The sequence below is a fragment of the Scyliorhinus torazame genome, chromosome 21 (genome assembly GCF_047496885.1).
Source record: "Scyliorhinus torazame isolate Kashiwa2021f chromosome 21, sScyTor2.1, whole genome shotgun sequence".
Lineage (NCBI taxonomy): Eukaryota > Metazoa > Chordata > Chondrichthyes > Carcharhiniformes > Scyliorhinidae > Scyliorhinus > Scyliorhinus torazame.
The window spans coordinates 3,904,601-3,920,037 of record NC_092727.1 but is presented as its reverse complement, the minus strand read 5'-3'; the positions used below and the strand labels follow the sequence as shown (position 1 = coordinate 3,920,037).

General features: G+C 54.8%; 1 protein-coding gene across 3 annotated transcripts in view; it reads left to right on the top strand.

The window, feature by feature from the left end:
• Positions 1-615: 615 nt before the first annotated feature.
• Positions 616-15,437, top strand: part of treh (trehalase (brush-border membrane glycoprotein)) — a 48,027-nt gene continuing 33,205 nt past the window's right edge. For all 3 annotated transcript variants that reach the window (XM_072486374.1, XM_072486373.1, XM_072486372.1), the window contains exons 1-2: positions 616-648; positions 891-967. In XM_072486374.1, the coding sequence (XP_072342475.1) occupies positions 631-648; positions 891-967 (95 nt within the window). In that variant the 5' untranslated portion in view covers positions 616-630. The remainder of the gene's footprint in view (positions 649-890; positions 968-15,437) is intronic.

Here is a 15,437-nt window from a genome sequence, read left to right as displayed (position 1 = left end):
GACCCACTTAAGCCCTCACTTCCACCCTATCCCCGTAACCCAATCACCCCTCCTAACCTTTTTGATCACTGAGGGCAATTTATCATGGCCAATCCACCTAACCCGCACGTGTTTGGACTGTGGGAGGAAACCGGAGCACCCGGAGGAAACCCACGCAGACACTGGCAGAACGTGCAGACTCTGCACAGACAGTGACCCAGCGGGGAATCAAACCTGGGACCCTGGTGCTGTGAAGCCACAGTGCTAACCACTGTGCCACCGTGCTGCATACAGGCTGCAGCCTTGACACATCAGCTGTCCTGCCATCCTTAATGTGTTTTCATTAATTCATTATATTATTCTCTTATTTGTTTTTCTTTTACATATTCTTAAACATGGCACCAATTTGTGTTAGACATTAGGAATAAAATGCACCTTAACCACTTGCCAAATACTCACCTTCCCAACTCCCAGCGCGCTCTTAAAGTAGCATTAAGTATGTTTGTATATTCTGCACTGAAACTAAGTTAGCTGACCCCAGAAAACCTGGCTTAAGCTGCGTTCTTTAATTAGCTAACTTCAGCTCCTCTTGCAGTGGACTCCTGAAAACCTCCCTTGAAACTGGGAAATTTCAGTTAAAGGCCAAGTACAATGGTCAGAAATAGAAACGTACGAGAATTTGGTGATTTGTGAATGACCATTCTTTTTACTTGTTTCATTAAATGGCAAATTCTGTTTAAAATGCTATTAGTTGTTTACCTTGAACTTTGAGAACAGTGGTGTCTCCTCCCTTTTTTTGCTGAGCTATTTTCAGACTCCTGTCATTTGGACCTTTGCCCTGAGATTAACTTTCAATTCTTGCTTTACGGTCTCTCACTGCTCTGCGATCTCCATTAATAATGGCTCTGAAGTCTTGGAGTTTGCTGGTGGCGGCCTTCTGTCTATGTCATGATGGATCCACAATGAAACTTCCTCCTCCTTGCGACAGGTACATGTTTAACTTTTTTTTTGTGTACGAGAATGATTTCAATTGCTAGCTTGACTCAGCAGGTTCTCCCTTTGAGTTGGATGTTTGTGGTTTACATCTCACCAGAGATCACGCTGCATTACAGCACTGAGGGAGTGCTGCATTGTCAGAGGTGCCATGTCCTGTCTGCCCTTTCTAAAAATATATATATTTTATTCAAGTTTTTTGGCCAAACATAACAATACGTAGTGTTTCTTTTACACAATAAAGCAATATAAATAACCGTGGCCAGTTTTAAACCGATAAATAAGTAATATATAAACAAAACAAAAATGGCAACTGCCTTGTCCAAAATAAATACTCTCCAAAAATACAATCCAACAATCCAATATACAATTACATATACCAAATACCTATACATATACAATAACATCCCTGAGAGTCCGTCCGATTTCTCTCTCTTCCCCCCCCCCCCCCCCCCCGGGGTTGCTGCTGTTATCTACTTTTTTCCATTCCCTCTATCTTTCTGTGAGGTAGTCGACGAACGGTTGCCACCGCCTGGTGAACCCCTGAGCCGAACCCCTTAATACAAACTTAATCTGTTCTAACTTTATAAACCCCGCCATGTCGTTTATCCAGGTCTCCACCTCCGGGGGTTTGGCTTCCTTCCACATTAATAATATCCTGCGCCGGGCTTCTAGGGACGCAAAGGCCAAAACATCAGCCTCTCTCTCACCTCCTGCACTCCCGGCTCTTCTGCAACCCCAAATATAGCCAACCCCCAGCTTGGTTCGACCTGGACACCCACCACCTTCGAAAGCACCTTTGCCACCCCCACCCAGAACCCCTGAAGAGCCGGGCATGACCAGAACATGTGGGTGTGATTCGCTGGGCCTCTCGAGCATCTCGCACACCTATCCTCTACCCCAAAAAATTTACTAAGCCGTGCTCCAGTCATATGCGCCCTGTGTAACACCTTAAATTGTATCAGGCTTAGCCTGGCACACGAGGACGATGAGTTTACCCTACGTAGGGCATCAGCCCACAGCCCCTCCTCAATCTCCTCCCCCAGTTCTTCTTCCCATTTCCCTTTCAGCTCATCTACCATGATCTCCCCCTCGTCCCTCATCTCCCTGTATATGTCCGCCACCTTCCCGTCCCCCACCCATGTCTCTGAGATCACTCTATCCTGCACTTCCTGCGTCGGGAGCTGCGGGAATTCCCTCACCTGTTGCCTCGCAAAAGCCCTCAGTTGCATATACCGAAATGCATTCCCTTGGGGCAACCCATATTTCTCCGTCAGCGCTCCCAGACTAGCAAACGTCCCATCGACAAATATATCTCTTAATTGTACTACCCCAGCTCTTTGCCATGCTCCAAATCCCCCATCCATTCTCCCCGGAACGAACCTATGATTGTTTCTTATCGGGGACCGCACCGAAGCTCCCGTCCCTCCCCTATGCCGTCTCCACTGCCCCCAAATTTTCAATGTAGCCACCACCACCGGGCTTGTCGTGTATTTCTTTGGTGAGAACGGCAACGGCGCCGTCACCATTGCTTGTAGGCTAGTCCCCCTGCAGGACGCCCTCTCCAATCTCTTCCACGCCGCTCCCTCCCCTTCTCCCATCCACTTACACACCATTGAAACATTGGTGGCCCAGTAGTACTCACTTAGGCTCGGTAGTGCCAGCCCCACCCTGTCCCTACTACGCTGCAAGAATCCCCGCCTCACTCTCGGGGTCTTCCCAGCCCACACACAACTCATAATGCTCTTCTCAATTCTTTTGAAAAAAGCCTTCGCGATCACCACCAGGAGGCACTGAAACACAAAAAGAAATCTCGGGAGGACCACCATTTTAACCGCCTGCACCCTACCTGCCAATGACAGGGACACCATGTCCCATCTCTTGAAATCCTCCTCCATCTGTTCCACCAACCGTGTTAAATTAAGCATATGTAATGTACCCCAATTCTTGGCTATCTGGATCTCCAGGTACCGGAAGTCCCTTGTTACCTTCCTCAATGGTAAATCCTCTATCACTCTATCCTCTAGCACCACAAATAGCTCACTTTTCCCCATGTTCAGTTTATACCCTGAAAAATCCCCAAACTCCCCAAGTATCCGCATTATCTCTGGCATCCCCTCCGCCGGGTCCGCCACATATAGCAACAAATCATCCGCATACAGAGATACCCGGTGTTCTTCTCTCCCCCCCCCCCCCCCCCTTAAGTACTCCCCTCCACTTCCTGGAACCCCTCAGTGCTATGGCCAGGGGTTCAATCGCCAGTGCAAACAATAACGGGGACAGAGGACATCCCTGCCTCGTCCCTCTATGGAGCTGAAAATAGTCAGACCCCCGTCCATTCGTGACCACACTCGCCATCGGGGCCCTACACAGCAACTGTACCCACCTGATATACCCGTCCCCAAAACCAAATCTCCTCAACACCTCTCACAAATAATCCCACTCCACTCTATCAAATGCTTTCTCGGCATCCATCGCCACCACTATCTCCACTTCCCACTCTGGTGGGGGCATCATCATTACCCCTAGCAGCCTCCGTATATTTGTATTTAGCTGTCTCCCCTTCACAAACCCAGTTTGGTCCTCATGGACCACCCCCGGGACACAATCCTCTATCCTCATTGCAATTACCTTGGCCAGAATCTTAGCATCCACATTCAGGAGGGAAATGGGCCTGTATGACCCGCATTGCAGCGGGTCTTTTTCCTTCTTTAGGAGGAGCGATATCGTTGCCTCTGACATAGTCGGGGGCAGCTGCCCCCTTTCCCTCGCCTCATTAAAGGTTCTCATCAGTAGCGGGGCCAGCAAGTCCAAATATTTCTTATAGAATTCAACTGGGAATCTGTCTGGTCCCAGGGCCTTCCCCGCCTGCATGCTTCCAATCCCTTTCACTACTTCCTCCGTCTCAATCTGTGCTCCCAGCCCCACTCTCTCCTGCTCCTCCACCTTAGGAAATTCCAGCTGATCCAGAAAGCACATCATTCTCTCCTTCCCGTCCGGGGGCTGCGCTTCATATAATCTTTCATAAAATGCCTTGAACACTCCATTCACTCTCTCCGCTCCCCAATCCATCTCTCCCTCCTCATCTCTCACCCCCCCCCCCCCCCCATCTCCCTCGCTGCTCCCCTTTTCCTCAATTGGTGGGCCAACAACCTACTCGCCTTCTCCCCATATTCGTACTGTACACCCTGTGCCTTCCTCCATTGTGCCTCTGCATTACCCGTAGTCAACAAGTCAAATTCTACATGTAGCCCTTGCCTTTCCCTGTATAGTCCCTCCTCCGGTGCCTCCGCGTATTGTCTGTCCACCCTCAGCAGTTCTTTCAACAACCGCTCCCTTTCCCTACCCTCCTGCTTTCCTTTATGTGCCCTAATAGATATCAGCTCCCCTCTAACCACTGCCTTCAGTGCCTCCCAGACCACTCCCACCTGTACCTCCCCATTATCATTAATTTCCAAGTACCTTTCAATACACCCCCTCACCCTTAAACACCCCCCCTCATCTGCCAATAATCCCATGTCCATTCTACAGGGTGGAAGCTGTTGTTTTTCTTCCCCTATCTCCAGGTCCACCCAGTGTGGAGCATGATCCGAGATGGCTATAGCCGTGTACTCCATCCCCGTCACCTTCGGGATCAGTGCCCTTCCCAAAACAAAAAAATCTATTCGTGAAAATACTTTGTGTACATAGGAGAAAAACGAAAACTTCTTACTCCTCAGTCTACTAAATCTCCAGGGATCTACTCCTCCCATGTGCACCATAAAATCCTTAAGCACCCTAGCTGCAGTCGGCCTCCTTCCGGTCCTGGACCTCGATCTGTCCAGCCCTGGGTCCAGCACCGTATTAAAATCTCCACCCATTATCAACTTCTCCACTTCTAGGTCCGAGATTCGTCCTAACATACGCCTCATAAAATTGGCATCATCCCAGTTCGGGGCATACACGTTCACTAATACCACCGCCTCCCCTTGCAGTTTGCCACTCACCATCACGTATCTGCCCCCACTATCCGCCACTATAGTCTTTGCCTCAAACATTACCCGCTTCCCCACTAGTATGGCCACCCCCCTGTTTTTTGCGTCTAGCCCCGAATGAAACACCTGCCCCACCCATCCTTTACTAAGTCTAACCTGGTCTGTCAGCTTCAGATGCGTTTCCTGTAGCATAACCACATCAGCCTTAAGTTTCTTTAGGTGTGCGAGTACCCGTGCCCTCTTAATCGGCCCGTTCAGCCCTCTCACATTCCACAACCGGGTTGGGGGGCTCTTTACCCCCCCTTGACGACTAGCCATTTCCTTTTTCAATCCAGCTCCTCACCCGGTTCCCACGTAGCTGTATTCCCCCCCCAGGCGGCACCCCCCCCCCCCTCCCATACCAGCTCCCCCTTCTCCCCAGCAGCAGCAACCCAGTTACCCCCCCCCCCCCCCGCTAGATCCCAAGCTAGCGTAATTGCACCCCCCATGTTGCTCCCAGAAGTCAGCAAACTCTGGCCGACCTCGGCTTCCCCCCGTGACCTCTGCTCACACTGTGCGAGGCCCCCTCCTTCCTGCTTCCCTGTTCCCGCCGTGATTACCATAGCGCGGGAACAAAGCCCGCGCTACCCCTTTTGGCCCCGCCCCCAATGGCCGGCGCCCACAGCTCCTCATCCTCCCTCACCCCCTCCCCCACGACATGGGGAAGAGAGGGAAGTTACAGGGTCGCAGGTTTAACATTCCCCCATTTTCCCCCCCTTCATCCCACAAATTCCCCCCCCCCCCCCCCCACTTTTGTCCCAAACGTTCTTTTTCTGGCCCGTTCACTCCAGCTTCTCCTCGACAATAAATGTCCACGCCTCGTCTGCCATTTTGAAATAGTGGTGTTTCCCTTGATGTGTGACCCACAGTCTTGCCGGTTGCAACATTCCGAATTTGACCTTCCTTTTATGCAACACCGCCTTGGCCCGATTAAAACTCACCCTCCTTCTCGCCACCTCCGCACTCCAATCTTGATACACGCGGATCACCGCATTCTCCCACCTACTGTTCCGAGTTTTCTTGGCCCATCTGTGGACCATCTCTCTGTCCTTGTATCGGAGAAATTTCACAACTATTGCTCGAGGAATTTCTCCAGTCCTCGGTCTTCGCGCCATAACTCGGTAGGCTCCCTCCACCTCCAGCGGGACCCGTCGGGGCCTCTGATCCCATTAACGAATGCAGCATCGTGCTCACATATGCCCCGACGTCTGCCCCTTCTGCACCTTCGGGAAGACCAAGAATCCTTAAATTCTTCCTCCTCGCATTATTCTCCAGCACCTCCAGCCTTTCCACACACCTTTTGTGTTGTGCCTCGTGCATCTCTGTCTTCACCACCAGGCCCTGTATTTCATCCTCATTCTCGGCAGCCTTTGCCTTCACGACCCGAAGCTCCTGTTCCTGGGTCTTTTGCTCCTCCTTTAGCCCCTCAATCGCTTGTAATATCGGGGCCAACAGCTCCTTCTTCATCTCCTTTTTGAGTTCATCTACGCAACGCCGCAGGAACTCTTGTTGGTCAGGGCCCCATATTAAACTGCCTCCTTCCGACGCCATCTCGCTTTGTGCCTGCCTTCCTGGCCGCTGCTCTTGAGGATCCACCGAAATCCGGCTACTTTCCTCTCTTTTTTCCATCCGTGTCCAGGGGGGAATTCCCATCTGGTTTACCGCACAGTGTTTTTAGCCGTTAAAATTGCCGTTGGGGCTCCTATTAAGAGCCCAAAAGTCCGTTCCACCGGGAGCTGCCGAAACGTGTGACTTAGCTGGTCATCGCCGCACCCGGAAGTCACTCTCTGCCCTTTTAGATCAATATGAAAATTTAATGCACTATTCAACAAGGAGTAGGTGCCTGGTCAATATCTGTCCCTAAACCAATCATCTGACCTTTGTCTCATTTCTCTTCTCTGAGACTTTGCGTTGTGCAAGTTGGATGCTGCATTTCCTAAAACCGTGAGAGCATTTAAAAACATTTAATCTGACTTCCGGTTGCGGCTATACGGAGCTAAGCCGCACAATTCGGCAGCTCCCGCTACTACGGACTTTCGGCTCATTGGAGGAGCCCCAACGGAATTGTTTTTGACGACAACCCGTGGGGAAGTGAAAAGAGAGGTCCCCTTCCAACTTTTATGGACCGGACCAGAAGTGCAACGGCCAAAAAAGCGGCATTGGAGCAACGGGAGAAGCGAGGGGAAAAAATCAAAATGGCGGCGGCCGGGGACAAAGCGGAGTGCGGGCCGGAGCTGCAGGACTTCATCAAGCGCTGCTTCGAGGAGCTGCGCAAGGAGATGCTGGCGCCTATGCTGGCGGTAATTGAAGGACGAGGGATAACCCAGAAGGCCCACGAGGTGAAGATCCAGGAGGTACAGAAAAGAGAGTGAGAATGAGGACGAGCTCTTGGGCCTGGTGGTGAGAGTGGAGCGGTACGAGGCGCTACACAAGAAGTGGGCGGGAAGACTCGAAGACCTGGAGAACAGGTCGAGGAGAAATAATCTGCGGATCCTGGGTCTCCCAGAAGGAGTGGAGGGGGCCGATGCCGCGGCATACGCGGGCACGATGATCGGGGCGATGATGGGCGTGGAGGCCCCCTCGAGGTCGCTGGAGCTGGACGTGGCACACCGGGTGCTGGCGAGGAAGCCCAAGGCAAATGAGCCGCCAAGGGCGATGGTGGTGAGATTTCACCGGTTCACGGACAGAGAGAGGGTCCAGAAATGGGCCAAGAAGGAGCGGAGCAACAAGTGGGACAATGCAGAGATCCGAATATACCCGAACTGGAGCACGAAGGTTGCAAAGCGGAGAGCGAGTCTGCACTTTCTCCCCGTGTCTGAGTGGGTTTCCTCCGGGTGTTCCAGTTTCCTCCCACAGTCCAAAGACATGCGGGTTAGGTGGATTGGCCACGCTAAATTTTCCCCTTAGTGTTCAAAAGATGTGTAGGTTAGGCTAAAGTGTTTTTGGGATAGGGTGGGGGAGCAGGCTTGGGTGGAGTGCTCTTTCACAGGGCCGGTGCAGACTCGATGGGCTGAATGGCCTACTGCACAGTAGGGATTCTATTCTATGATGCCATTTCTTGCTGCAACTAGAGTAACACATGGCACATATTGAGCTTTGTGAACAAATGATCCCCCCCACCCCTGCCAACTTTCCCTACAGATCTTCTGTAGGGCATGGTGGCACAGTGGGTAGCACTGCTGCCTCACAGTGCCAGGGAGCTGGGTTCAATTCCGACCTTACGTGAGTGTCTGTGTGGAGTCTGCACTTTCTCCCCGTGTCTGCGTGGATTTCCTCCGGGTGTTCAATTTCCCCCCACATTCCAAGGATGTGCAGGTCAGGGCTAAGTTACCCCATAGTATCCAGGGATATACAGGTTAGGTTATGGGATATACAGGTTAGGTTATAGGATTATGGGTATAGGGTGGGGTGGATCGGTGCAAGCGGTGTTGCACCGGAAAGGAGTGAAATTCGGAATGCTGCAGCCAGCGCGACTGTGGGTCACATACAAGGGCCAACATTACTACTTCGAAACGCCTGAAGAGGCGCGGACCTTTGTACAAGCCGAAAAGTTGGACTCTAACTGAGGGTTTGTGAGGGTGGGGGGGATATTTGAGGTTTGATGTGTGATGGTTGTTGTATATAGGGGGTCAATTACGCGCAGGAAATGTTACATGGGCTGAGGGAGAGAGACAAGGCCGCGACAGGAGCTGCGCCAGAGGGGGCGGGGCAGGCTTTGGAAAGCGCGGGTTTTTTTCCCCACGCGCGGGGACAGAGGCGGGAAGGGGAACGAAGGAACGTATATGGATTGGGAGACTCCCACACGGGGAGGTCAAAGGGACGGCGGGGGAAGCCGGGGTCAGCAGGTGTCAGCTGACTTACGGGAGTGATATGGGGGGGGGAAAACAAAAAAGCTAGACGGGGGTCTAGCGGGGGGGGGGAGGGGGGGAGGGAGGGTTGCTGCTGCACTGGCCGAAAGGGAATGGGACACAGAAGAGGTGGTCGGGACTGGGGTCCCCCGGCTGGAGGGTGAGGGAGACGCGGACACGGGACTGGCCCAGAAAAGGAGATGGCTAGTCGGCGGGGGGTTGAGAGCCCCTCCAATCCGGCTGATGACGTGGAATATGAGGGGCCTGAATGGGCCGGTGAAGAGGGCTCGAGTGTTCGCGCACTTAAAGGGACTGAAGGCGGACGTGGCCATGCTCCAAGAGACACACATGAAGGTGGCGGACCAGGTCAGGTTAAGAAAGGGATGGGTAGAACAGGTATTTCACTCGGGACTGGACGCAAAGAATAGGTGGCAATATTGGTGGGAAAGCGTGTGCCATTTGAGGCCAAAACTATCGTAGTGGATAATGGAGGGAGATACGTGATGGTGAGCGGTAGGTTGCAAGGGACGTGGGTTGTGTTAGTAAATGTATACGCCCCGAACTGGGATGATGCTGGATTCATGAAGCGCATGTTGGGGCGCATTCCGGACCTGGAGATAGCAGGCCTGATAATGGGAGGGGACTTCAATACAGTGTTGGACCCAGCACTGGACCGCTCCAGATCAAGGATGGGAAAGAGGCCGGCGGCGGCCAAGGTGCTTAGGGGGTTTATGGATCAGATGGGGGGAGTGGACCCATGGCGGTTTGCAAGGCCGCAGGCCAGGGAAGTTTCTTTCTTCTCCCACGTGCACAAAGCCTACTCCCGGATAGATTTTTTTGTTCTGGGCAGGGTGCTCATCCCGAGGGTGGAGGGGACGGAGTATTCGGCCATAGCCGTTTCGGATCACGCCCCGCACTGGGTGGAACTGGGGCTGGGAGAGGAGAGGGACCAACGCCCGTTGTGGCGGCTGGATGTGGGACTGCTGGCGGACGAGGTGGTGTGTGGGAAGGTGAGGGGGTGTATCGAAAGGTACTTGGAGGCCAACGGGGAGGTGCGGGTGGGGGTGGTCTGGGAGGTGATGATCAGGGGAGAGCTAATCTCCATTAGGGCTCATAGGGAGAAGACAGAGGGTATGGAAAGGGAGAGGTTAGTGGGGGAGATTTTGAGAGTGGACAGGAGATACGCAGAGGCCCTGGAGGAGAGATTACTTGGGGAAAGACGACGGCTCCAGATGGAGTTTGACCTGTTGACCATGGGGAAGGTGGAGGCACAGTGGAGGAAGGCGCAGGGGGCGACCTAAGAGTATGGGGAAAAGGCTAGTCGGATGCTGGCACACCAGCTCCGTAAGAGGACGGCAGCAAGGGAAATAGGGGGAGTCAAAGATGGAAGAGGAGCCACGGTTCGGAGTGCGACGAAAATAAACAAGGTATTCAAGGCCTTCTATGAAGAGCTGTACAGATCCCATCCCCCAGCGGGGGAAGAGGGGATGAGACGATTCCTAGACCAACTGAGATTCCTGAGGGTGGAGGAGCAAGAGGTGGCTGGTTTGGGGGCACCAATTGGGTTGGAGGAGCTGAGCAAGGGTTTGGGGAGTATGCAGGCGGGGAAGGGACCGGACGGGTTCCCGGTGGAGTTCTACAGGAAGTACGTAGACCTGTTGGCCCCGCTACTGGTGAGGACCTTCAATGAGGCAAGAGAGGAAGGGACCCTGCCCCCAACAATGTCGGAAGCGACAATTTCTTTGATCCTAAAGCGGGACAAGGACCCACTGCAATGTGGATCGTACAGGCCGATCTCGCTCCTCAATGTGGTGGCTATGTTGTTGGCAAAAGTGCTGGCCACGAGGATCGAGGACTGTGTCCCGGGGGTGATCCACGAGGACCAGACGGGATTCGTAAAGGGCAGGCAATTAAACACTAATGTGCGGCGGCTCTTAAACGTGATAATGATGCCATCGGAGGAGGGAGAGGCGGAGATAGTGGCAGCTATGGACGCGGAGAAGGCCTTTGACCGAGTAGAGTGGGAGTACCTCTGGGAGGTGCCGCGTAGGTTTGGGTTTGGGGGAGGGTTTATCAGTTGGGTTAAGCTCCTTTACAGAGCCCCGGTGGCGAGTGTAGTGACGAACCGGCGGAGGTCGGAGTACTTTCGGCTGTACCGAGGAACGAGGCAGGGGTGCCCCCTGTCCCCCCTGTTGTTTGCATTGGCGATCGAACCCTTGGCCATGTCACTGAGGGAGTCTAATAAATGGAGGGGGGTGGTCCGAGGGGGAGAAGAGCATCGGGTGTCGCTATATGCGGATGACCTGTTGTTGTACGTGGCGGATCCAGTGGAGGGGATGGCGGAGGTCATGCAGACTCTAAGGGAGTTTGGGGAGTTTTCGGGCTATAAGCTCAATGTAGGGAAGAGTGAGCTCTTTGTATTACAGGCAGGGGACCAAGAAAGAGGCATAGGGGACCTACCGCGGAGGGGAGCTTTTGGTATCTGGGGATCCAGATAGCCAGGAGTTGGGGGGCCCTACATAAACTGAATCTGACGAGCAAGGGACGTGGGTGGTGTTGGTAAATGTATACGCCCCGAACTGGGATGATGCTGGATTCATGATGCGCATGTTGGGGCGCATTCCGGACCTGGAGGTAGGAGGCCTGATAATGGGAGGGGACTTCAGTACAGTGCTGGACCCAGCACTGGACCGCTCCAGACCAACAACAGAATGAAAAAGGAACCCAATAGAATTAAATACAGAACAAAGTAAAACAACCCCCGTGCCCCCCTCGCCCCTATACATAAATAACAAATTAACACCTGGTAAGTCTCCGAGAGCACCCTGTCCTGGACTGTGCGTGGCAGCAGCCGCGGGAATTCCACCACTTGCCGCCTGGCAAATGCCCTTGCCTGTAAATATCTAAAGGTGTTCCCCGGGGAAGCCCATACTTCTCCTCCAGCTCACCCAGGCTCGCGAACTTCCCGTCCACAAACCGGTCCCCCAACCTTCTTATCCCTGCCCTGTGCCACCCCAAAAACCCTCCATCTATTCTCCCTGGGACAAACCGGTGGTTCCCCCCCCCCCCCCCCCCCCCCCCCCCCCCCCCCCCCCCCGTGCCGCCTCCACTGCCCCCAGATTTTGAGGGTAGCCGCCACTACTGGGCTCGTGGTATACCTCATTGGAGGGAGCGGCAGCAGCGCCGTTGCCAGCGCTTCCAGACTCGTACCCTCACAAGACGCCGTCTCCAGCCTCTTCCATGCAGCCCCCTTCCCCTCCATCACCCACTTGCGCACCATCGCCGCATTGGCGGCCCAGTAGTACCCACAGAGGTTGGGCAGTGCCAGCCCCCCCCCCCCCCCCCTCCTTACTCCGCTCCAGGAACACCCTTCTCACCCTCTGAGTCCCTCGCGCCCACACAAACCCCATTATGCTCCTGTTGACCCGCCTAAAGAAGGCCCTCGGGATAAACACGGGGAGGCACTGGAACAGGAACAAAAACCTTGGGAGCACCGTCAGCTTAACTGACTGCACCCTACCCGCCAGGGACAGCGGCAACGCGTCTCACCTCTTGAACTCCTCCTCCATTTGCTCCACCAGCCTCGTGAAATTTTATGCAGGGCCCCCCAGCTCCTGGCCACCTGGACCCTCAAATACCTGAAGCTCCTCTCCGCCCTTTTTAGTGGGAGCTCGCCAATCCCCCTCTCCTGGTCCCCTGGGTGAACCACGAACAACTCTCTCTTCCCCATGTTGAGCTTGTACCCCGAGAAATCCCCGAACTCCCTGAGGATCCTCATTACCTCCGGCATTCCCCCCACCGGGCCCGCCACATATAGCAGCAAGTCATCCGCATAGAGCGACACCCTATGCTCCTCCCCACCCTGCACCAACCCCCTCCAGTTCCTCGACTCCCTCAGTGCCATAGCCAGGGGTTCAATCGCCAGTGCGAAGAGCAGGGGGGACGGGGCACCCCTGCCTCGTCCCTCGATGCAACCGAAAGTACTCGGACCTCCTCCTGTTTGTGGCCACACTCGCCATCGGGATCTCGTACAACAGCCTAACCCACCTGACAAACCCCTCCCCAAACCCGAACCTCTTCAGCACCTCCCACAAGTACCCCCACTCTACCCTATCAAAGTCCTTCTCAGCGTCCATCGCCACCACTATCTCCGCCGCCCCCTCCCTCGCCGGCATCATAATAACGTTCAGGAGCCTCCGCACATTCGCGTTCAACTGCCTCCCCTTCACGAACCCTGTCTGGTCTTCATGGATCACATGCGGCACCCAGACCTCCATTCTCGTGGCTAAGACCTTCGCCAGCACCTTGGCATCTACGTTTAACAATAAAATCAGCCTGTAAGACCCACACTGCAGGGGATCCTTGTCCCGCTTCAGGAGATCAAGGAGATCAGTGCCCGGGACATCGTCGGGGGCAAAGCCCCCCCTCCCTTGCCTCATTGAAGGTCCTAACTAGCAACGGGCCCAACAGGTCCACATTAAATCACTGGTTTTGAAAGCAGACCAAGGCAGGCCAGCAGCGCGGTTTGATTCCCGTTACAGCCTCCCCGAACAGGCGCCGTAATGTGGCGACTAGGGGCTTTTCACGATAACTTCATTTGAAGTCTACTTGTGACACTAAGCGATTTTCTTTTCATTTCATTTCATATTTCTTGTAAACTTCGACCGGGAAACCGTCCGGCCCCGGTGCCTGCCCCGCCTGCATGCTCCCTATCCCTTTGGTCAGCTCCTCCAGCCCAATCGGGGCCCCCAGTCCCTCCTCCACCTTCGGGAACCTCAATTGGTCCAGAAAGCGGCCCATCCCTCCCTCCACCAGTGGGGGCTCGGACCGATACAGTTCCTCATAAAAGTCCCTGAAGACCCCATTGATGCCAACCCCACTCCGCACCACACTCCCTCCCCTATTCTTAACTCCCTCAATCTCCCTAGCTGCGTCCCGCTTCCGAAGCTGATGCGCCAGCATCCAGCTTGCCTTTTCCCGATACTCATAAATCGCCCCCTGGGCCTTCCTCCACTGCACCTCCGCCTTCTTGGTGGTCACCAGGTCGAATTCGGCCTGGAGGCTGCGCCTCTTCCTCAACAATCCTTCCTCGGGCTCCTCCGCATACCTCCTGTCTACCCTCACCATCTCCCCCACCAGCCTCTACCTCTCCCTCTGCTCTCTCCTCTCCTTGTGGGCCCTAGTGGAGATCAGCTCTCCCCTAACCACCGCCTTCAGCGCCTCCCAGACCATCCCCACTCGGACCTCCCCGTTATCGTTGGCCTCCAGGTATCTCTCCTATGCTTCCTTGGACCCACTCACTCACCTCCTCGTCTGCCAACAGCCCCACCTCCAAGCGCCACAACGGGCGCTGGTCCCCCTCCTCCTCCAGGTCTACCCAATGTGGGGCGTAATCCGAAATGGCTGTCGCCGAGTACTCGGTATCCTCTACTCTCGCTATCAGTGCCCTACTCCTAATTAAAAAAGTTGTTCCGGGAATAAGCAAGAAGAATGAAAATTCCCTAGCCCCTGGCCTTGCAAATCTCCAAGGGTCCACCCCTCCCATCTGGTCCATAACCCCCTCCGCACTTTGGCCGCTGCCGGCTTCCTACCCGTCCTAGACCTGGAGCGATCCAGTGCCGGATCCAACACCGTGTTAAAGTCCCCACCCATTATCAGGCCCCCCACTTCCAAGTCTGGGATCCGACCCAACATGCGCCGCATAAAACCCGCATCGTCCCAGTTCGGGGCGTACACATTGACCAGCACCACCCTCTCCCCTTGCAGCTTACCGCTTACCATTACGTACCTGCCGCTGTTTGTCACAATGCTCAACGCCTCGAACGACACCCTCTTTCCTACCAAAATCATCACCCCCCCGATTTTTGGCATCCAGCCCCGAGTGAAACACCTGACCTACCCACCCCTTCCTCAATCTTACCTGGTCTGCCACCTTCAGGTGTGTCTCCTGGAGCACGACCACATCCGCCTTGAGCCCCTTCAGGTACGCGAACACCGGGGTCCGCTTGACTGGCCCATTCAGTCCACTTACGTTGCTGGTTATCAGCCGGATCAGGGGGCTACCCGCCCCCCCCTCCCCTGCTGACTAGCCATAACCCCATCTCAGCCAGCCACGCACCCGCACCCCACGCCCGGCCCGTTCCCCAAGGTGGCAGACCCCCCGTCCCAACCCCCTCTACTCGCTGCAGCTCCCCCTTGACCATACCAGCAGCAACCCGGTTTTCCCCCACACCCCCCACCGCAGTTAGGACCCCACCTAGCTGCTCTGCTCCCCCCATTGCACTCCCGCAAGTCAGCTGACTCCTGCTGACCCCGGCCACTCCCACCTCTCCTTCGACTCCTCCCATTGTGGGACATCCCCTCCTCCTCCATTACCTATCAACAGGCTCTCCGCCTCCCGATTACATCCCAAGCGCGGGAAACAACCCTCGCTTTCCCGCCCCGGCCCCACCCCCTCCAGCCTTCAGTGCGGGGAAAAAGCCCGCGCTTTCCACCTGCCCGGCCCCGCCAGCTCTGTCGCAGCTCCTTTTACAGGCTACCCCCACTCCATTCACTTACCCCCCTCCAAGAGCTCACCCGACAGACCCAACCAAAACAGTGCCCA